Source organism: Nelumbo nucifera, chromosome 3 (genome assembly GCF_055504915.1).
Source record: "Nelumbo nucifera cultivar China Antique chromosome 3, China Antique-T2T, whole genome shotgun sequence".
Taxonomy (NCBI): domain Eukaryota; kingdom Viridiplantae; phylum Streptophyta; class Magnoliopsida; order Proteales; family Nelumbonaceae; genus Nelumbo; species Nelumbo nucifera.
In genome coordinates this window covers 506,975-531,127 of record NC_142651.1, presented here as the reverse complement: position 1 = coordinate 531,127, position 24,153 = coordinate 506,975, and the positions used below count along the sequence as shown (strand labels likewise).

The 24,153-nt window shown below is 43.1% G+C and overlaps 2 protein-coding genes and 1 pseudogene across 8 annotated transcripts in view; 2 read left to right on the top strand and 1 right to left on the bottom strand.

The window, feature by feature from the left end:
* Positions 1-14,170, top strand: part of LOC104592681 (forkhead-associated domain-containing protein / FHA domain-containing protein) — a 41,357-nt gene extending 27,187 nt beyond the window's left edge. For 5 of the 6 annotated variants that reach the window (XM_088901251.1, XM_019196937.2, XM_010252124.3 and 2 more), the window contains 2 exons: positions 12,905-12,994; positions 13,411-14,170. In XM_088901251.1, coding sequence (XP_088757377.1) covers positions 12,905-12,994; positions 13,411-13,953 — 633 coding nt within the window. In that variant the 3' untranslated portion in view covers positions 13,954-14,170. The remainder of the gene's footprint in view (positions 1-12,904; positions 12,995-13,410) is intronic. The other variant, XM_019196936.2, reaches the window with a different exon arrangement.
* Positions 14,171-14,317: 147 nt separating this feature from the next.
* Positions 14,318-17,577, top strand: LOC104592680 (pentatricopeptide repeat-containing protein At3g12770 pseudogene; annotated as a pseudogene). Its single transcript, XR_016084063.1, has one exon. The product of XR_016084063.1 is annotated as a pentatricopeptide repeat-containing protein At3g12770 pseudogene (transcript).
* A 5,141-nt stretch (positions 17,578-22,718) lies between these two features.
* Positions 22,719-24,153, bottom strand: LOC104592679 (WD repeat-containing protein LWD1). Its single transcript, XM_010252121.3, has one exon. The coding sequence runs from the start codon at positions 23,926-23,928 to the stop codon at positions 22,894-22,896; it is 1,035 nt and encodes a 344-aa protein (XP_010250423.1). The 5' UTR covers positions 23,929-24,153; the 3' UTR covers positions 22,719-22,893.

Below are 24,153 nucleotides of genomic sequence, written 5' to 3'. Positions count from 1 at the left end.
CTTTCTTGTCTTCCTTCCTCGGTTCATTTCCACCTTTATCCCCACTCGACTTAGGCTTCATTGTGCTAACCATAGCTGTCTGTTCAAGGCTTGGGTTCCTCATCATCACATTCCTCCTACTCTCCTACTCTCCTCATCATCACATTCCTCCTACTCTCCTACTCTCCTCATCATCACATTCCCACTCGACTTAAGTTCAAGGCCTAGGTTCCTCATCATTTCCACCTCAAATACCCTATTCTTCTCTACCAGCTTCTGATAAGTTGTTGCGTCTTTGCTACTTTCCTAAACCATAGTCTCCAAATGATCTATCTCTTGCCATAAGGTTTTGAGGGCTGAAAAATAAATTGCAAAAAACTTATCTCCCTGCCCAGTAGCAATCACCTAGTTTCTCAACTGGTAGGCTCTACCAACATTCTCATTTTGTGAATAGGTTTTTTCTACTCCATCTCAAATCTCCTTAGCTGTGTTAGCCCATAGAAAGTTTTTACTTATATGGGGTAACATGGAATTGCATAGCCAAGTCATCACCATGTAGTCCTCTTTTATAGTCTCAGGTTTATTTTCTTCACCGATGACATACCCCAATTTTCCACAAGCTCCAATAGCCATCTTTGTAGATTGTGACCATTCTAAGTAGTTTGCACCATCCAACTTGACTATAGTGATGGTCCCAACCCCGAAGAGATCACCAACATCTCCTCCACCTAGTCTTATTTCACCTGCAAATTTGTTTTCAACTCCACAACTCTCCATAATTCACAGAACAGATTAGGAAATCAATTTGAGATGAAAAGAAAGAGTTTTTTCTCCTTTAGAAACCTCAAACACCTTCCTAGTACCCTAGAAGCCCCTCCTTCCAAAGATTCCTTTCTCCGTAGGAGCAGGAGAAGAAAGAGAAGAGGCTGCTGCTCCCTCCAGAGGCCTCCAAAAAAGCTGGGACCTGAACCACCCTCTTCAGAAAACCTCAAAGAACCCTTAAAAACCAGAGCGCCACTTCTTAGGTCAAAATTGAAGAGTCCTACTAAATCAGGACTCTTCCCCTTTCTCCATTTCTTCCTGATTTTGGTGCTAAACCCTAGACCAGCTACAAGGGATTGCAAATCCACCAGAAAAATCCAAAAACTGGGCTTACCTGAAATCCTCAATCAACACTTTATCTCTAAATTTTCTTTGATACCAAGTAGAAAAGTGCAGATCTGTTTTGATATAAAATCTGTGTAAAAAAGGGAAAAAGAAAGAAAAGAGAAGGTTTGTGCAAAGAAGAAAAGAAGGGAGAGATTGAAGAGAGTGGGAGAAGCCAAAATTAGGTCCGGTCGCCCCTTTCATTAGCTTATATATTAACAAATATAAGCTGAATACAAAGACAAGTATGCCCTTAGTAAGTTGGCAACTTGTAAAAACTAAGTAAACACACTTAACTTAAATATAAACTAATGGGCCTTGGGCCCAATAACTCTCTAACTATGCTATGTAAATAAACACAAATGATATCAGTCCAAAACTCATCAAATAAGCAAGCTAGGCATGATTGACATCTATGCTTAACTTAAGGGGGAGTGTAGAGAGACTAGCCCAAATGGGCCTTATATGGTTCCTGTTAACTACTTTTTATTCCTTTTATGTTATTAAACTTCTCCTTCTCCCTTCTCTCACCATCTTCTTTTCCTCTTCTAATTTCTGCTATCTCTTCCTCTTTTCTTCTACTTTCAGATTTAAATATTTATTTATTTTTCTTATAACAGTAGCATGTTACACATTAAAGGAGAGGTTGCAGGTTTGTTATAATTCAGGTTTGCCTTAGAGTTCGGCCTGACTGAGTTCAGTGATATAGAAGAAGAACAAGTGATAAAGAAAAAGAGAAAGAGAGAAAGAGAGAAGAGAGAATTCTGGTTCGAACTGAAAGAGTCAACCTGACTTCTCCCAGTCGGCCAGTAAGTATTTATATTATTATTAAATATGACTGAAAAGACCTATGTGCCCTTACTTAAGTTAAGAGCACATGTTTCAACACAATATTACAGATCAGCAACATCAATCAAGGTATACAGACAGAAATACCCCTATGCTAACACTCCCCCTCAAGCTGGTGAGTATATGATTACATATGTAGTCCACTCTTCCCCGATTCAAGCCTTTTGTAAATAAGTCAGCCCACTGATTTCCTGTATTAACATGTGTAGTGTCTAGCTCTCCATTCAGCACCTTCTCCCTCACAAAGTGACAGTCAACCTCAATGTGCTTGGTTCTTTCATGAAACACCGGATTAGAGGAGATATAAACTGCAGCCTGATTATCACAATAGAGCTTCATTGGAGTGTTAATGTTGTACCCTACTTCCTGTAGAAGGTTCCTTAGCCACACTAATTCACAAGCGGTATGCGCCATAGCCCTATATTCTGCTTCTACACTGCTTCTTGCCACAACCGTCTGCTTCTTACTTTTCCATGTCACCAGGTTACCTCCCAGAAACGTGCAATAGCCTGTAGTAGACCGCCTATCAGACAGAACTGGCCCAATCAGCATCAGAATACCCTTCTATTTCAAGTTTTCCCCCAACTTGTATATCAGACTGCGACCCGGGGCCCCTTTTAGATACTTCACAATTCTCAGAACCACATTCCAATGAGGAATCAGAGGTTTTTGCATGAACTGGCTTACCACACTAACTGCAAATGAGATGTCTGGTCTGGTAATGGTTAGGTAGTTTAGTTTGCCCACAAGTCATCGGTATCTGCTAGGGTCTTCAAACACTTCACCCATATCACTGCTTAGCTTGGTATTTGTGTCCATGGGTGTTTCAGCTGGTTTGGCACCCAACAAGCCTGTTTCTTCCAGCAAATCAAGCACATACTTCCTCTGGCACAGGTTAATCCCATACTTGGATCTCGCTACCTCTATCCCCAAGAAGTATTTCAGTTTACCCAGATCCTTTGTCTGAAAGTGATCTTGTAGATAAGTCTTCAGCCTGTCAATACCAATGTTATCATTCCCAGTAATAACAATATCATCTACATACACCACCAATAGTATTTTTCCTCCTGGAGAGTCATGACTAAATACAGAATGGTCAACTTTGCACTGTTTCATGCCAAACTTCTTTACCACCTCATTGAACCTACCAAACCATGCTCGAGGAGACTGTTTAAGCCCATATATAGCCTTCCTTAGTCTGCACACCTTACCATCCTCCCCCTGAGCAACAAACCCTGGAGGTTGCTCCATGTAGACCTCCTCGAGTAAGTCACCATGCAAAAAGGCATTCTTGATATCAAGCTGATATAGTGGCCACTCATACATGGCTGCAAGAGAGATCACAACACGAACTGACCCTATCTTAGCAACCGGCGAGAAGGTCTCTGTGTAGTCAATGCCATAGGTTTGGGAGTACCCTTTTGCAACTAATCGCGCTTTCAGGCATTCAACACTACCATCAGGCAGATACTTAACTGTATAAACCTACTTACAACCAACAACTTGCTTCCTAGGAGGAAGAGCAGTGAGGTCCCAAGTATGATTATGATGAAGGGCTGAGAGTTCTTCTTCCATGGCACGGCACCACCCTGGAGAGGCAAGGGCTTCCTGGACATCTTTAGGAACAATAACTGATGATAACAAGGTAACAAACTGGCGATGGGAAGCGGAAAGGTGAGTAAGAGAAACATAATTAGAAATGGGATGAAGGGTGCAAGTACGTTTACCTTTCTGCAAAGCAATGGGTAGATCAATCTTAGATGCTAAGTGGGGGTCTGGTGCCGGATCCGTCGACGGAGATGTAGCCAGAGTAGTAGCTGGTGCACGTGGGCGATGTGTATACACATGACGGATAGGTGGGCGTTCAATAGGTGGTGGCACCGGAGGCAAGGATTTGGTTACGACTGGAACAAAGGGAGGAGGATCGACAACGGGATGTGGAAGAGGAGGAGGTGTGAGGAGGAAGAAGCATCACCAGACCCCAAAAAGAACGAAGTAGACTCGAAGAAACTGACATCAGCACACACAAAGGACCGTCGAGAACCAGGATGGTAACACCTATACCCTTTCTGGGTCCGAGAATAGGTAAGGAAGATGCACTTGAGAGAACGGGCATCAAACTTGTCGTTCCCGGGACCCTGATTATGGACAAAACAGACACACCCAAAAACTCTCGGCGTAAAAGGGAACGGAGACAAAGTGGGAAACAAGACCTGAAACAGAGACTGATCATCAAGGATGAACGTGGGCATCCGATTAATCAGAAAACAAGAGGTAAGCACTGCATCACTCCAAAAAGGTTTGGGAACATGCATGTGATGCATTAGGGATCTTACTGTTTCAAGGAGATGGCGATTCTTTCTCTCTGCCACCCCGTTTTGTTGTGGGGTGTAGGTACACGAGGTCTGATGTATAATGCCGTGTTGGTCCAGGTATTTCTGAAATGATGAGGATAAATATTCGCGGCCATTATCAGAACGAAAAACTTTGATGTGGGTACCAAATTGGTTACGAATTTCAGCATAAAATTTTTGAAAAATGGTAAACAATTCACTTCTTTTTTTCATTAATAGAGCCACGTCATCCTTGAAAAATCATCCACAAAAATGACAAAATATCTGTATCCATTATATGACATTACTTTACAAGGACCCCAAACATCTGAATGAACTAAAGAAAAAGGACTCGACACACGGTTATCAACCCTAGAACTAAAGGGAACACGATGGTGTTTCCCAAATTGACACGACTCACAATCCAAAACAGAAAGCTGACTCAATGACGAAACCAAGGACTTCAAGACTTTGAGCGACGGATGACCAAATCGGCAGTGCCACTGGAGAGGAGAAAGAGATGACTGGAGAGCTGTTGAAGTTCTACCACCACCACCGTCAAGATAATACAGTCCACCTGCTTCATGCCCTCCACCAATCTTCATCCCCATCTTGAGATCCTGAAAGACACACATAGAAGGATAAAAGGTAATGGAGCAGTTAAGTGATTTGGTCAGCTTACTAATAGACATAAGGTTAAAAGGCAATTTAGGAACATACAGAACTGATGAAAGGGATACAGGATCTAGGCCAACATTACCAACACCACAAATTGAGGATGTGGAACCATTAGCAAGGGTGACAGATTGTGATGTTGAGCAATGAGATAAGGAGGAAAACACACCTGGAGTTCTAGTCATGTGATCGGAGGCTCCAGAGTCAATGATCCAGGGATTGGGTGTAGATGCCAGACAAGCCATACCTGAGTGAGCAAAAGTTGCCGTGTTCTGTTGTGATTGGATAAACCTCTCATATTCATCACAGGGAACACTCACTGCCTCCTTCATGGGACCATCTGTGGATGTAGGAGGCAACTGGTCAGATGAATGATTCTCCTGTCTAAAGTTGGAACTTGAGTCACCGGTCGCGGCATGATTGGCGTAGGTTGAGGGAGGACCATGTAAATCATAACAATAGTTGATGGTATGTTCATCCATACCACAATGAGTGCACTTCCTTGGGCCTGAGCTACATCCTCTACCACGGGCTCCCCCTGAATCTCTGCTCCCAGTACGACTACCACCACGATTATAAGTAGACCCACCATTGCCACTTCGGCCATATGCAGAACCACTACCACCACCACGGCCAGACTGAGCTCCCTGAGCTCCACCTCTACCACCACGGCCTCTCGATGCAGCAAAGGCAGATCTATCTGAGATATTAGAGTTCTCAGTAGATCCAATAGAAATCCTCCGAAGTCGAGCAAATACCTCTTCTAGGGACGGAAGAGCTGATCCCCCTAATATCTGAGCCCGTACTGGTTCATATTCAGACTTTAGTCCCACCAAAAATCTAGTCACATCAAGCTGCTCTCTCTGTTGTTGCTGAATCTTGACATCAGAAGTGAGAGGATGATAGACATTCAACTCATTACGTATGTTCCTCATGTTGGTATAGTACTCCTCAAGACTCTGATTGCCCTGTTGCAGATTAAAGTACTCTTGATAAAGCTGATAAACTCTGGTTGTATTGTCCTGCCCCGAATACAATTTCTTCGCATGGTCCCACACATCTTTGGCAGTATCAAGGAACATGAAGTTCACACTAATCCTGGGTTCCATATTGTTCCACAACCATGTGATGATCTGAGCGTCCTCTTGCTCCCAGTCTTCATACTCGTGAGAGTCAGAGGAGGGTTTCTCCTCTCTGATGTGTTTTACCTTTTTCTTTGCCTTCAGAAAGACTTCAACGGATTTAGCCCAAGGCACATAATTCTCTCCATTTAACTTAATGGAGGTCATCTGAACATTCAGGTAATCTGTAGGCACCATCACACTAGGTTTATAATCATTGTTGTCTCCCATTATGTTATCACTGTTATGAACACACCACCCGGCAATGCACGGCGGCACAGCCATAGGCAGCAGCACACACAGCGGGCCGCCTAGCGGCACGCACCGCCCGGCAGCTCTGCATAGCAGGCTGGCAGCACGCGGCACATACCGCCCGACAGGGCGCTGCACGCACACGCCTGACACCACACGGCAGCGGCACCATGGCGCGCGACACGCACCGCCAGGCAGCAGCGCGCACTGCACGGCAGCACGCACCGCGCACACGCCGGCGCCGCAAGGCAGCGATACCATGAGCCGCGCGCACGCACTGCGCTGCAGCAGCACTGCGCGCCCACACGCGCGGCAGGGCACCATGAGCCGCGCGCATGCACCCGGTAGCAGCAGTAGGGCGGGGCCCACGCGACAGCTAATAGGGGTGGGCCCATCCTTATCTGAATATGCCAACTCGCCACCAGCTTACCTTATCCCTTATCTTTATCTAATCTTATCCTTATCTTATCTTAAGTAAGAGTGAGTTACCATTAGGAGTAGGTAATTAGGAGTTTGAGTTCAAATTGGAGTTTGAGTTTAATTAGGAATTTCCTTCTGTAATCTCCTATTTAAGGAGCTACGAATTGAAATAAAACATTATTCAGTTTTTCAGCCAAGAAAAGAGTGAGGAGAGTTTGGGTGGTCTCTTGGACAAATCACCCCAAGGGAGAGTTCGGGTGGTCTCTTGGACAAATCACCCATTCAGTTTCCGTAATCGGGTCTGCAAGCAAGGGAAGGCGCAAGGGGAAGCAGGGCTTTCGCACCGTGGACCGACCCGTGACGGGATCCTACGTGCGGGACCATAACAATTGGTATCAGAGCCTACCGTCATGGGGGAACAGGAGCCGCTGACTTCCAGGGTCCACGAGCTAGAGCATAGGCTCGCCGAAACCTGCTTGGAAGTGCGTGAGGTCAAGGATGATGTCCGGGAGCTGCGACGCCTTCTGGAAGCGTTTCTTTCCAACAACGAAAGAAGCGCGGAGGGAACCGGCACCACCATCAGCCATCGACCGGACAGGGCGGGGACGTCCAGCGAACAGCAGACCGCTGCCCCAACAGCCGCTGTTATTCCAAAGTACAGTCGGCTGGAATTTCCATCCTACAACGGTGCGGGAGACCCACTGGGATGGTTGCACCGCTGCGAACAGTTCTTCCGCAACCAGCGCACTGATGACAAGGACAAGGTCAGCTTGGCCGCGTTCCATCTGACCGAAGAAGCGCAGCTCTGGTTCTACCGAGTAGAGCAGGAGGAACCAGGTCTTAGTTGGGGACAGTTCAAGTCGTACTGCCTCCTTCGGTTCGGACCCCCACTAACAAACAACCCTTTGGGGGAACTCATTAATCTCAAGCAGACCAATACCGTAGCAGAGTATCAGCGGCAGTTCCAGACCCTTCTCGCCAGGGCCTCTTCAGTACGACCGGACCAGCAGGTTGATATGTTCACAGCTGGTCTAGCCGAACCCCTGAGAGTTGATGTAGAGATGCAGAGCCCGCCTAACCTGGTCACAGCAATGAATTTAGCCCGAGCCTTCGAACGCAAACTGCAGATCAGTCGAGGGCCGTTCAGCATGGGATGCCCAGCAGTGGCTTGGACCAACCCGAAGCCTACTGGAGGAGGGTCTTCACTAGCAGACAACAGGGAACCACTCGGAATGGCCTCATATCCAGCAGCCAGCCCAGAACGGAAGCCACAGACGAGCACCAATTCCATATCAACATCCAGTGTGGGGAGCAACGGCGGTACACCTCCTATCAAGCACTTGTCAAGGGCTGAGATGGCAGAACGCAGGGCGAGGGGGCAATGTTTTAATTGCGATGAACCCTACTCGGCAGGGCACAGGTGCAAGAGACTTTTCTGCCTCCTGGTGAAACAAGAGGAAGATGAGGATGAACCCCCTCCATGGGAACCCGATCCAGGAGGGCAAAGCCACCCAGGATTCCCTTGAGGGTGTTTCGACACCCAATTCGAGCTTGGGGACAAGCTCGTAGTCCGGGAGGGGTGTGATGTTATGAACACACCACCCGGCAATGCACGGCAGCATAGCCATAGGCAGCAGCACACACAGTGGGCCGCCTAGCGGCACGCATCGCCCGGCAGCGCCGCATAGCAGGCTGGCAGCACGCGGCACATACTGCCCGACAGGGCGCTTGCACGCACACGCCTGACACCACACGGCAGCGGCACCATGGCACGCGACACGCACCGCCAGGCAGCAGCGCGCACTGCACGGCAGCACGCACCGTGCACACGCCGGCGCCGCAAGGCAGCGATACCATGAGCCGCGCGCACGCACTGCGCTGCAGCAGCACTGCGCGCCCACACGCGCGGCAGGGCACCATGAGCCGCGCGCATGCACCCAGTAGCAGCAGTAGGGCGGGGCCCACGCGACAGCTAATAGGGGTGGGCCCATCCTTATCTGAATATGCCAACTCGCCACCAGCTTACCTTATCCCTTATCTTTATCTAATCTTATCCTTATCTTATCGTAAGTAAGAGTGAGTTACCATTAGGAGTAGGTAATTAGGAGTTTGAGTTCAAATTGGAGTTTGAGTTTAATTAGGAATTTCCTTCTGTAATCTCCTATTTAAGGAGCTACGAATTGAAATAAAACATTATTCAGTTTTTCAGCCAAGAAAAGAGTGAGGAGAGTTTGGGTGGTCTCTTGGACAAATCACCCCAAGGGAGAGTTCGGGTGGTCTCTTGGACAAATCACCCATTCAGTTTCCGTAATCGGGTCTGCAAGCAAGGGAAGGCGCAAGGGGAAGCAGGGCTTTCGCACCGTGGACCGACCCGTGACGGGATCCTACGTGCGGAACCATAACAATCACCAATTCTGCACACTTGTTGAATTCTATTATCACTGAGATCTGCACACTACACACCACTAGGTCACACCTGTCACACTGATTGCAGCACTAATTGTTGCTGGAATGTGTACTCTTTACACCACAAACCCTAGATCACACCTGTCACACTGATTTCAGCACTTGTTGTTGCTGAAAAGTGTGCTCACACCACAAACCCTACTCCTACAACTACCTGAAATCTCACCACTATATGATCATATCTCTTCCTTCAAAATGCATAAAGAAACCAGCATAAACCCTAGAACTTACTGGGCGAAACCCTAGCAAATGGTCTGAAACACACCTCCTATTTAATCCATAACAGATATCATGCACTGAAATCTCTTACCTTATCACTGAAGTAACACCCATGCGAGCAGGAGAGCAGTCCACACACAACAGCCACACACAACAATCACTGCCCACACAGTTCGGCCCTCTATTCTTCCTCTACTAGGAGAGGGCGATCTCAGAAATCACAGCAACCGACCACATACGACCTGACTGGAGGCATAAAGACCCCCAAGGGAAGAGGGCGACCACTCCTTTTCAGCCCTTTCCCTTATCTCCAATCGAACACAGGAAGAAAAGAGGAAAACCCTAAGTAGGGTGCGCAGAGAATGAACCCTAGGCAAGCAGAAACTAAGGCAGATTTAACCTAGCTCTGATACCATGTAATAATTCAGGTCTGCCTTAGAGTTCGGCCTGACTGAGTTCAGTGATGTAGAAGAAGAACAAGTGATAAAGAAAAAGAGAAAGAGAGAAGAGAGAATTCTGGTTCGAACTGAAAGAGTCAACCTGACTTCTCCCAGTCGGCCAGTAAGTATTTATATTATTATTAAACATGACTGAAAAGACCTATGTGCCCTTACTTAAGTTAAGAGCACATGTTTCAACACAACATTACAGATCAGCAACATCAATCAAGGTATAAAGACAGAAATACCCCTACGCTAACAAGGTTCAAATCCCACCATTGTCAATTTACGAGATGTGATAAAATAGTGACCTAGGCTGATTGTTGAAAACCGGTTGGGTTGCTGAAACCTGGATGGTTTTCAGTGGTTCTCATGAGTTCATAATAGGTCAACTGATAATAGGTTTTCAGAAATTTGAAAACCTGTGATCTAAAAAACTAGAAAGACAACCAACTCTTGATTCTGATGGTCAAGTTTGACAACATTGGTTCTATCCATGACCATAGATCATTTAAGATATTAATTGGTTAGAATTCCCATTGGATGTTTCATTATACACAGGTTGGGCTATGGGTTATCCATTGGACAACCTGTAAGGAATCTTGACAAGCTCCCTATCCAACAGCCTCTCTCTCTCTCTCTCTCTCTCACACACACACACAAATTTGTTGACTCTCCCCATTCAGATCTGGCCGGTTTGTCTTCTCTAAAACAATATGGAGGCAATTTCTCTTGCTCCTCTTTCTTCAGATATCTTGCATCTGCTAGCTCCCAAGGGGTGGTTCTCCCGGTGAAAGAAATATGGAGCAAGCCTATCCTGCCAAAAATTCAAGCTTTCTATTGAATTATTTTCCTTTGTAAGGTAAATACATGTGATTTTCTGCAGAAACGGAGGTCTTCCACCTGCCTCTCTCCTCGTGTGTTTTCTTTGTAGGGATAGCAGCGAGTCTCTCTCCCACTTATTGATCTCCTGCTCCTTTGTGCTTCGTATTTGGGAATTTTTTTCTCTTTTTGGCTGCAGGTGAGACCCTCCCCAAGAGGTGATGGACATTTCCGATCCTAACTTCTTAAGGCAACAAAAGGAGGGAGAATAATGTGGAGAGCTACTAAGGCAACTGTTGCTTGAGAGTGTGGGAGGAAAGAATTAACAGAATTTTTGCTGGAAAAAGTAGAACTTTGGAAGAGATAATTGACAACATAAAAGTGAGGGTTGCATTCTGGATAAAAACCTAGGAAATAGCACAGTCCTCTAGAGGAAGGAAACTCTAAGAGTTGAGTGGAAACCACCAAATGGTTAGCAAAGTAAAATTGAATTTTGATGGAAGTTCTATGAGCAACCTGGGATTGGCTCTATATTCAGGGCCAATTGGCATTACAAATTTAACAAAGGCAGAGTTATTGGCCTTACTACAGGGGCTCCGGTTGGCAAAACAATTGGGCTTTCAACAGGTGGAAGTGGAAAGGGATTCAAAAGTTGTTATATCTTGGGCAAGATGCAACATACATATCCCATGGACCCTTAAACATATCTTCAGGGAAGTAGATAGATTAGCAAAGGATATAAATGCTGAATTCAGGTGGATCAGGAGGAGTGAAAATGGGTTAGCAGATACTTTAACCAAACAAGGGGCTGAAGGCAACATCTATATTGGGCCTCTTTGTAATTTTGGTTATAGTTCTTGGGGATGACATTAGGGTCATCAGACTACTTATTCCCATATATTTTTATTAATGAACCAATCTTTATTGCTGATGAAAAAAAGGTTGAGATCATTGTATTCTTGTAGGCTTGGATGGCCAAGGTCTAGGGTTTTGTTTTTACATAATGTTAGGAAAAATTTTAGTTAACCATGAGTCCAAACAAAAGAGAACTTGTGGCATTGTTGCATGAGAAGTAACTATGTTAATGAATAGGGGATTATCCAGTTCACAGATGGTAGATATGGCTTTAGTCAAAACTGTAGCAGATAAAGATTAGCTAATTATAAGCAATCATAATTGCTAATTAGGTATTTAGGTGGGTGCTGGTTGGTGTGTTGGAGTTCATGAAGGGTGAATTTTTTTTACGTATCTAGGTAAAACTTGTCAATTGCCAGCCCTTATTACAATAGCAAACCAATACTTTACTGTCTTAAAAGGTGTACAGTAGTAACACCTTTAATTTAAAGGATATATGCCATTATGCCCTACCCCTAAATGCATTTCTGATGTTTGCTGATGACATATCATTAATTGATAGGGGTGCAACTTGGGCAGGACCAACCCGGGCCCGAACTGACCCAACCCGCAACTTTAGACGGTCTGGGCTTGGAATTTTGGTCCTCAGGCTTTTGAATTTTTCAAGCAGGGCTCAGGCCTAGCCCTTAGGTAGTTTGAACCCAGCCCGGTTATATACATGTTTATATGCATATATAGACATATTTCCATGCATATATGCAATTTTTTTAATAAACCATACATATACCCACCCATACATGCATGCATATACATATACATGTATATCAGCTTTTAGTATGAGCTGATTGACTAACCCAAGCCCAACCTGGGCCTGGGATCAACCCGAGTGCATCAAATATTAGTGTGAGCTAGGCTCGGGTTGGATAGTCTGGGCTTGACCTCTGACTCGGGCTTTAAGCCCAAATTTTAAGGTCGGGTCTTAGTTGAGCTAAAACTCAACCCAGCCCACCCAACTTGCACCCCTATTAAAATGTACGAGTAATCAATTAATAGGGGTACAAGTCACCAAGCACTGAACAGGGACGTAGGGCTATGTTCTCCCTCCATCCTCTCTTTTCTTCATCTTGGAACAAATGTTTTGGGCTCTAACTACCAGGGAAAGCTTGTAAGAAGCTTGAAATGTAAAAAGGACTTGTGGTGAGGACTAGACTAACACAAGTCCACATATCTTGTAAATAACGTTGATGATAACATACACAACTTATCTTAATAGGCTACCCTTTATCTATGATATGCATCACTTCAGTTTATTTCATTGTTTTCACAGAGAACATGGCAGAGGCTAAGAAATGTTGGCATATTTCATGATGCAATTCCTCACCCCAGTGAGAGAATAGGTTACCCAATGCACATCAAGGTAAAGTACATTTTCCCCTCATGTGGATGATTAGAATCACTAGATGTGAGTCAACAACGTATTTGTTTGTCCTATCTGCATGTGAATTTTGTGCATTATGGTATCTCATCATTCTTCTGGACATTTCGTATGCTATACTGCTATACATTTCGAATAGAAGCCAACAAAGAAGTTGGTTCCATAAAGTTGATCTTAACAAATACTTTACCCAATATTGGTCCCATTTACGTGGGGTCTGGGGGAGGGGTGAACTGGACTGGAGACCCAACTTCTTCTGAGCTTTCCTTGTTGTGCTTGGTTGCAATGATAATGGCCTGGCACCAACGTCCCTGAATATATAATTTATCCACCCAGTGCAGTGTTAATACTCTTTAGGTGTTTACAATATGAACTCCATCATAGTTGTATGGCAACAGGTGGCACGAAGGCGCTTTCAACGCACAACAGATGGGGCTTCTTTTGGATGGGTCTATTGTGGATCACATAATTTCAGCCCAGCTGCCTGGGGGCGCCCGATGTGCAATACTTCTGGTTTAAAAGCAGATGAAGCTGCAGGAGCCACCTGTGCCTTGGGTTCCAAACTTCATATTTGTAACTATGAGCTTGGGATCATATTTATCATACCCCCACTGGATAAAATAAATGGTACTAACCACAAAACTTCAAGTGTGGATGACATTATATTGCCTTTTATCATGCCTCCCCCAAAGTACCAGCCAGAAGATAGGCCAGCCACAGGTCAAGCCATGAAGGAGGCCTTACTTGAACTCGCTAAGCTGGAGAAGGAAAAATTGACTGCTAAAGTGAATATTGAAGATTTGATGGATGAAGAGTTTCCAGATGAAGAGGAAGAAGAAGGGAACACGGTAGAGGTGATGCATTATGTTGTCGAGGAGAAAGAAGAGGAGAATGCCTATGCACGGACGTTGTGGAGCCAAGTGGAATCAACCCAGAATTAAAACTTAAAGATAAATCTTAATTGCAAGTTTGTTCCATAAACCAGGGGTCTGGAAAGCAAATAATCGTTTGTATGCTTGTTTAAAAAAAATCATTTGTATGCTATTATTGATGTGGAGTTGTAGACAGAAAAGTACTGTAAATAACAAGTAACTTCCTATTGCAGCAATTAGTGAATTACTGTAATAAAAATTTCATGCCATTACTGGGATTTGAACCCACGTTGCCTGTATACGACTTGTTAGAATTGTATTTTTGTGCATTCTAATAACTCCACCATGTCCAACCAAACTGGTGGTGGTTCAGACGTTCAGTTAGTAGGAACTCGACTCGTTGTAGGGGAGGCCTGCGATCAAATCCCGTTGTCAGTTGTCACCAGGGTGGGGAAGGGGGTTTAGGTTAGGGGATGGGCTACCCGCCTATCCCTAGGCTACAACGAGTATCATATCCCGTTGAATACCATGTTCCGATGTTCGTGTGTATTGAAAGTAGCATGCATCTTATAATAGCCTCTCCTGTATACGCTTTGCAATAAAGTGAGATTGAAACGGGAGGGAGGTAAATCCCGAGTCCCGACACCGAGATACCAGAAGAGAGGACCGAGGACGTTGTCCACTTGTCCCCACCCCATATTAAATAAAGAAAACTTAGAAAGTTCCTTCCCTTCTATTTGGCTAACGTTAACGTTGCAAGTTCCTTCCCTTTTAACGTCAACAGCTGCCAGTTCACCGAAAGGGTGTATATATTAGAGAGAGAGAGAACCCCCTAAGAATTAAGAATGAAATGTCCATGTCGGTAGAAAGAGATGCTACAGAGGCCAAGTTCCCTCCAGGACCTCAAGGTACTATTCCGTTCATCTCACTTGTGTCACAGGTACCTTTCATCAAACACGTACTTCCCATGCAAACCCATAATGACTACCACCGCAACAAGAAGCACCGCTTTTGAATCCGGATGCTTATATAGTCATCTTCTACATTCTTGTAACACTCTCAACTCACTTAAACAGATTCACTCATCTCTATCCACAACCGGTTTAATCAAGCAAAACCCCCATTTGAGTGCCCAGATCATAATCAAATACTCCAAATTCGGGGACCCGGGTAGCGCCAGGTCCCTGTTTGATGTGATTCGTGGATCCAATTCCTTCCTTTGGAACACGATGATCCGAGCCTATGCACTTGGTAACCACTCCATAGAAACAATTGAACTGTATTTGCTTATGCGCAAGACAGGCGTTGGACCTAACAACTACACGTTCCCCTTTGTTCTCAATGCATACGCTTCGAGATCGTCGCTGTTTGAAGGGAAGATGGTTCATGGCGATGTTATAAGAACCGGGTTTGAGTCGGATATGTTTGTGGAGGCTGCTCTTGTTGACATGTATGCTAAGTGCGGGGATACGGATGATGGATGGAGGGTTTTTGACAAAATGTCAAAGAGGGACCTTGTCTCCTGGACTGCCATGATTACGGCGTATGAGCAGTCTGAGAAGGCTGAAGAGTCGTTGGTGTTGTTCCAAAAGATGCAGCAAGAGGGTTTTCTTGCAGATTCGGTTGCAATGGTCAGTGTCGCCTCGGCAGTTTCTCAGCTTGGAGATGTCAGGAGGGCTCAATCAGTTCATGGGTATATAATTCGGAATGGATTTCTTGAAGATGTGTTTGTTGGGAACTCAATCATAGCCATGTATGCAAAATGTGGCAATGTTGAAGGAGCACGTCTTATTTTCGATCTAATGAAGGAAAGAGACGGTATCTCCTGGAATTCTATGTTATCAGGTTATACTCAAAATGGTCAAGCAAGTGAAGCTCTTCTGCTTTTTGATCAAATGCAGGTCTTGGGAGTTAAACCCAGTCCAGTTACTGCATTGATTGTGGTTTCTTCCTGTGCATACTTGGGGTCTCTTCACCTTGGAAAGAAAATACACGGTTTCATCATCAATAGTAAAATGGGAGTTGATATAACATTATGGAATGCGATAATAGACATGTATGCAAAGTGTGGAGATTTGGATTCAGCCATTCAGATGTTCAACAACAGCCCACAAGGTGAACGAAATGTTATTTCTTGGAATGTGATGATCACAGCTTACGGTGTTCATGGCTGTGGACAAGAAGCACTTAAACTATATTCACAGATGCAAGAACAAGGCATAGAGCCAAACCACATCACTTTCACTTCCATTCTGTCTGCATGTAGCCATAATGGACTTGTTAGCGAGGGTAGGAAGATTTTTGAGGATATGAGAAAGCTCTCCGTGAAGCATGAGGTGAAACACTATGCATGCATGGTTGATATGCTTGGCAGAGCTGGATTTCTGGATGAAGCTCTTGATTTGATTATGGAAATGCCATCAGAACCTAGTGATGAGGTATGGGGAGCCTTGCTTTTGGCTTGTAGAATTCATGGGAAAACTGAGTTGGGGGAATTTGCAGCTAAGAATCTGTTTCACCTTGAGCCTGATCATACTGGATATTATGTGTTGATGTCAAATATATATGCTGCATCAAGCAGATGGCAAGACGTTGGGAAGCTGAGGCAAGATATGAAAAGCAAGGGACTAAAGAAACCCGCAGCCTTAAGTGTAATCGAGTTTGGTGGAGTAGTTCATGGTTTCCACACTGCAGATAATTCTCATCCACAATGTAGAGAAGTTTACAGAAAGGTAGAGAAAATGGTGGTCGAGATGAAGATGGCAGGCTATGTGCCAGACATATCCTGCGTTCTGCATGATATGGAAGAGGAAGACAAGGAACATATCCTCAACTACCACAGTGAGAAACTTGCTGTGGTTTTTGGAATTATGAAAATTGAACATGGCATGCCGATACAGGTAACCAAAAACCTTAGAATCTGCAATGATTGTCATTCAGCATTCAAACTAATTTCGTATATTTATCAAAGGAAGATTGTTGTGAGAGATGCAAACAGATTCCATCACTTTGAAGGTGGATCTTGCTCATGCAAAGATTACTGGTAAAACTGCTTCTAATTGACAGACTGCGTCTTGATGATTGCTGGATGAGAAGAAATTAATTATCGCTAAGAAACCTGCAGCGGACTGGTTAGCCAATTTAAGTCATCTAAACAATTTCGGTTCTCATAATGAAGTGCTGTGGATGATTGTAGCCTGTGATGTGTGGGGGAGATCTACCCGTCGGCTTGTTTTAAGTCTTAGGTTATTTTCTCTATCTAGCAAAAAGAAGAAGAAGAAGAAGAAGAAGAAGAAGAAGAAGAAATTTTCTGCAATACAAAGCCGTGCTCTTGAGTTGGTAGGGTCTGCTAACCGACTCCAACAGGTTGACAACTTGACATACAGAGCACAATGTCTCTACTCCATTAAATGGTTAGGGGGCTTCAGAACAAGGAGATATCTATCATCCACCTGGGAAAGGTGGTATTTCATTCAGAAGCCTTCCAAACCTATGGCTGATATTACCAAGTCTGAAAATGCAAACACGAAGGCAGATGAGTGATCTTCACAATAAAGGAATTCTTTTATGAAAATAGATGCCATGAGAAGTAAATACCAACGTTCTGATGATGTTCCTGGGAAGATAAAACCACATAGCTGCGTTATTTGCACTCTTTCAGTGCCAAATGGATTTTTCTCTAATGATTCCCTTCATTTTGCTATTTGGATTTTACGAGGGGGTGGTTATCAACTGCATGGAAAATGGGGGGTTGTACAAAAATGTTTGTTTTCTTAGAACAAAGTGAAAACATCAGTTTGATCCAAAGAAGGAAAAAACAAAACAAAACAAAACAAAAAGCAATTAAGTAACTATGCTTTTAAAACCAACAAAGAATGCTTTTATGTTTTCACTTCCTCAAGGATATGGGCTACTATTTGGTTTATGACTTTATGGGGAGCACATAAACCAAAATCTCCCATGTACGAGTCACATGGACTGCTTTAAAGCTTCTATGGATCATTACCGCCCCATACTTAAATGCATTTGGGTTTTGGGTCCAGAACACAAATATGATAAGAAAAGTGAGTTGATACACATTCGATCAGAATCGTTATCTCAATATTGTATGCAGTATGCTTTGTGAAGCATAGGAAAACATACAATCTAACTTAGATAGAAAATAAACCTTATTACGCCAAATTAATTTTTAAAACAAAAAGAAATTGCAAAAAAAAAAAAGAAATTAAGTCAAAACAAAAGCACGATATCAAGGAGTTAGAGGCCAATTTACACATCCAAAGGTGCAAGTCACAAACAATGTCGATAAAACAGATTACCACCCAAATCTTCATTTGAAAAAAGACCCCTGAACTTTTAGTTTTTAACACCCCCCCCCCTCTGTTAACATTTCATCAATTAACTTCTAAAAACTTCTCAAGTAATTATCACGTTCTTAACTCCCAAATGTCGATCCTTCGAAATGCATCACTCTAAATTCTAATTTAGGAATACAAACTTTAAACAGCTAGCACTCTAAGGGGGCGTATGCCACGTTCATTAAGAAGAAAAAAAAAGGTTAATTATTTATATATACCCTATATATTTAAAAAACTATTTATATACCCTAAACTTTTATAAATACCTTGTTGGCATTTCCAAGGTTAAGTCTATCAGATAAAATTTAAAAGACAAAAGTATCCTTGATCATTCATTAAATTTTCAAAATATGTCATTTTCTTTCTTCTTCTTCTTTTCTCTCTCTCTCCTATGAGTTTAATAGGGCTGTCAACTGTTTAGGTCTTGTTCAGGACAAGGTAAAACCATTCCGAACCGATTGTTAAATCAATAAACCCAGAACCAAATCAGACCCTAACGGTTCTGATTATCGGGACAATTGGATTTGGCCCAATAAGAACCGATTAAATTTAAAACTGTTAAAATCTGTAGTTTTTTGTAAACAAGGAACATATTATTCAACGACCTGTAAATAAAGAACATTTAAAAACTGTTAAAATCTATAATTTTTTATAAAAACTGTTACAATTATAGACATTAGTATAATACAAATTTCAAGAATGCCATGAAAGCTATGAGGATAATAGCATATACTTGTCTTATTATTGAATATTTAATCGGTTCAGGACAGCCAAAACGGGTCCCAAACAGATGATAATCGAGACACATAATAAAGAACCAGAGCCGACCTAATGGGATAGAATTCTGAACCAAAACCGACATAATTGATTTGGCCGGTTCGATTCTATCGGATAGACCCATATCCATTGACAGCCCTAGATTTGAAGGTCAACCTCATTTTTAACTATAGTCGGACAATCACCTTGATCAACAACCAAAGGAGAAGAATTTGAACTAAGTAGTGAATACCTGGTGTGATGTCCTGACAAGGGTTTCTACAGCCCCATTAATTATAGATAAAGACCAATATGCTCCTCACTTTCATTTGGTGCTTGGGGTTTTGCACTTGTTGCTGTAGACCACACTCATCCATCCGGAGAGGGATGTGGAATCATATCTAAGATGGAAAACACATTCACTTGAATAGTTGTATGTTTGGAGGCCAACGATTAGAGAAAAAAGCCAAGACCGAGCTCCAGGAAAAGCTACAAATAAGCACCGATTTGGATAACAGACCCAAATCTTCTTTCTTCTACTCTTTCTTGGTTCTGCCACTGGTTTTTGCTGAGAACCAAAATTTTGATATCTTCTTTAAACTTTAACACTACTTTTCGTTTTGTAAATAGGATTTTTAATGTACCAGCTAGGGGTGATCATTTCAGCCCGGCCCAGAAATTTTGGGTTTGGGCTTGCGTTTTGTATTCAGGCCCGGCCCAAGCCCGGGCCTACATCAGGCCCGCAAATTTTAGGGCCAGGCTTGGGCTTAATACTTCAAGCCCGTCCTGGTCCGCATATATTTAAACTTATTTTACATTAGATTATATATTTTATATATAAATATTATAGTATGACATGTATAATTTATATTATATGTAATATTTTATATTATATAATGTATAAAATAAGTTTATATGCATGTTATGTCATTTAATATAAAATATTATAGATATGTAATGTTTTATATATGAAAGACATTGGCCCAAACAGGTCCGACCCGGCCCAGCCTGGGCCTGTATAAACCTGGGCTAGGGCTTATGTTTATGGGGCCTAATGTATAGCCCTTATCATAAGTGCAAAGCCCGGCCCATGATCACACCCCTAGTACCAGCTCATAAAGTCTCCCAACAAGCTAAAACACATCCTTTGTCTTTTTTTTTGAATATTCTTTTTCAATAAAAAAAACATGTTTTTACTCCCAAAAAACTATATTTAAAAAAATAGCTAAAAAATGTATTTCCGTGTGTTTTTAAGTTTCAATGTCTCTGTATCGAAATTTTAAACCTTGGGCCGATGAACAAGGTATGTATGAATTATTTTTAGGTGTTTTTATAGTTGAACCCACCTTAGAAATCTGACCCCACCGGGTCAGATGAATCCTACCCATGGATTGATGCCAAATTCACGGGCATGATGCATTTTATAGGGGGGCTACTAGTAGACTAGGAGGGGGCTGTAATTTCAGATTTCTGAGGTGGCTTGCAGTCCACTTATCCCTTGTTTTTAAAAGGAAAAATTATTGATCAATACCCTGCACTTTAGGGGTTGTGTCAAGTCGGTCAACTTTAAAACGTGTCTCTGCAGTACCCTCAACTTTCAAATTGTGTCTAATAGGTCTCTACTATTAATTGACCATCAATCAATAATATTACCGCTATTGTACCAGACCCATTTCAATGCATAGCAGTATAATTCTTCGTCCAATTCCAATTGATCATTGAACAGGGAAACTTGAACATGGGAGCAGAAGCTTCAACAGTTGATCAATATCCAGTTTCATAACCCTTCTTCTCCTTTTCTTCTTTTAACACTCAACAAAATTTGTAAAATGGTAAAAAAAAACCATAAAATATAATTTTGTCATTTTAAAATTATATAATGCACACATGATGTCACGTGATGGTGTTGGCTGCCCATCAATTATCTGTAGGAACCTAATAGACACAATTTGAAAATTAATTTCAAGGTATATATACTACAAGTAGTTTCTCAAATATACGGAGTATATATAAATAATTAACCAAAAAAATATATGAATGTGATCCATTTTTTAATTAGAAGGGCATAAAGCCTAAATAGAAATAAAGATCATATTTAGAGCAGGGCTCAACAACCAGATAAGAACTTAGAAGACTCATCCCAACTGCGTTATCTTTTTATAATATTCAGAGAATTTCTTCACTGCTGTTGAGCCACCATCAATATATTGTAAAACAGACTTGGAAGCTCGGGGCTTTGGGCTTTTCTTCAAGGCATTCCATTGTGATTAGGTAGGAGATTAGGAGAATGTAATTGCCGCATGGGTTGCCTTGTTTTTGATCTCTTGGGATCACAAATAACCTGACGATTATCATTTATCAATCAAACCTTCATGGTGTATCTGTAGTACTGATAGCTAGCACCTGCTGACTGTCAAACGGATTAATCATCTCTTTTTAAATTAAAATTGATTTCACCTTGTTCATCATCCCTGCCCAACTGCCATCAAAACCCTTAAAAGATGAATAATTGACATTTCAAGCAAATTACTCCTCTATCCTTTTTTTTTCCTCAAAGAACAAACCAGCTAACATTCATTCTAAAAAAACATTACTCCTCTACTCCTGTTGGGTCTCGAAACAACAATCTCGAGCCAAGCCACATTAATTTTTAATATTACGACAAGGAAGAAGACAGAGAGGAGTAATCTGTAGCTGTAGATCATTAAACCCCGGTACACGACTACACGTATGTGCAGGCTATGGACAGGAGGTACACAAGGACCTGGTTATATTTTGTTATGAATCTGGAGCATCCAATGATCCAAAGTTACAATAATTAAAAAGAAAAAATGAAAAAAAAAAAAAAAAACTGCGATACCCAAGAAGGAAAAACCTACAACAAAGGCCATCTATTAGAAACCAGAAACCAAAATTTGCATTTCAAAACAAAAGCATCCAACTGAAATCTGAAAATTTGAGAAGAAATGACCACAAGGAAGTACGAACAATAAAGAGAAAAGGAAAACATCCATTGGCTAGGAAGGCATGAAAGCAACAGTTAGAAGAAGGCAACCAAGACCACCGAAGGGTAGATCCTTGCACTTAACAAAAAAAATAAAAAAAGAAACCATCAACAAGACAAAAACAGGTTGAAAAGTTAACTCAAATCACAAGCACATAGAATGGAAACATAAAAGAAAAAAGGGTAACAAGATCAAAGGGGCCAATTTGAAAGGAGAGGGACAAACAACATGAAAACACGAGGGGGAAAAACCTCAGCAACTCAACTGAACTTTGGTGAATTGATACTTTTAAACCGGATGGATTGGAATAGGCAAACTTGTCCAAATTTCAGAAGCACAGACGAAGAACCAAAGAAACTTCCAAATAAAATCAATAAAGAACTCAATTCAATTCAGATGTTATGATTAACGCATTTGAACACCATGTAAACCAGAAGCAGAATCAATTCTGTCACTGTAAATTGAGAAAGCTTCACCTAAATAATACACAGAACAACAAAATAAACGTCATCGTCCTACGAACTAACACAGAGTCAAACTTTATAGCAAAACCGCAGTCACTTAGAACGCCATTCAAAAGAGGTACAGAAACAAGAAGCCAATTTGACGAGGGAGGAACGTCACAACAGGTAGAGACGAAAGCAACGCACAGAAACTAATTAACTCCAGGGTGAAGTTTAATGAAAACTCTGAAACAAGTGGAAATCATCCCAAATTTTAGATGGAAAGCCTGAATGCAACTAGAGATATAACGCCAGAAATATTCAGAAACTCTAATATGTTCAGTGGAGAAACTTCTATATATAACAATAGAGAAACAAAAACCATCATCTTCAATCACATAAAAAACGTCCATCATTTCCAATTACAATGTAAATTAACAGAAGAACTCAAACCCTGAGTATCTGAAGCTTAGTCGAGAAAGCAATCGCTACCCAGTCCGGCTGAGTCGACGACCACTGCAGCTGCTCAATCTCCGCCCCGGCCGTATACGCCAGAATCGGGTCCAACCCACCTTCAACCGGCTGGCCCATCGAAGAAAGATCCCAAATCAGCGCCTGAGAATCATCACCAGCCGTGCATATGTGACAACTACTATGCGGCGCCCAAGCTATGGCGTTGACGCTCGCCTGGTGTCTCTGCAGCTCCACCACCGGCAGCGTCGGAAACCGGATATCTAGCACCACCACCTTGGCACTGTCCATGATTATGGTTGCCATGTACCTCGGGTCCTGCTTGTTCCACCCCAAGCGCACCAGAGGCGTATCGGGCTCCGAGCTCTCGTAGATGATGGTGGAGTGCTCCTTGTCCCTCAAATCAAAGACCCTGACAGACCCATCTGCGGAAACCGAAGCAAAGACTCCGACGCCGCCCCAGGCGATGTCGTAGACCTCTTTATCGTGGGCGATCAATTGGGTATCGACGGTTTCTCTCTCGATGTCCCAGATGGTGCACGTGGTGTCGATGCTTGACGTACCGATGCGTTTGGGCTCTGCTTCGTTCCAGTCGAAGGAAGTGAGTGGGCCGCAGAACTCGCTGTTCTTATTGCCGTTAAGGAGACTATTAAGCTCGACTCGGTCATCGGCGATTCGCCAGACGCGGAGGAAGTCGCCGGAGGTGGCGAGGAGATCGGGTTTCTGGCACTCCTTGTCGGGGATGAAGATGGTTTTGGTGGGTGGGTAGGGGTGCTCGAAGGAGAGGTTTGGGTCGGAGCGGATCTCGCCGGTGGAATCGTCAAGTTGGACGATCTCGACTCGGTTGGGGTACTGCTCGAGGAGGCTGGCGATGGCGAGTCGGTACTTCTTATCGCGGCGAACGCTCCAGTTCATGGCGTAGATGTGCCAGGGGGCCTCGTAGGTGTAGATCTCCGAGCGCTTTTGCTGCTCCTCTGACCCGTCCAGGGTCGGATCGCTAATCGTCCCCATCGAACTCGATCCTCCTCTCCGTCTCCGACTCTCTGTTGTGGATAAGACTTTTACAGAGAAGGAAAGGATTGGAGTATTAAAGAGAAAAGAAAGAAATACAAGAAAAACCTAAAAAACAAAGTCCACTCGCAAAGGAGCCAGCCGCAGCCGGAGGGGCCGACTGGAGTAGCGCTTTTTCTTCTCTCTGGGTCCTCGACTCCCGGTTTCCACTCTTCGAATCAGGTA

What these genes read in the sequence shown, in the direction of transcription:
- LOC104592679 (XM_010252121.3), bottom strand. Translation starts at nt 23,928, where the DNA reads ATGGGGACGATTAGCGATCCGACCCTGGACGGGTCAGAGGAGCAGCAA.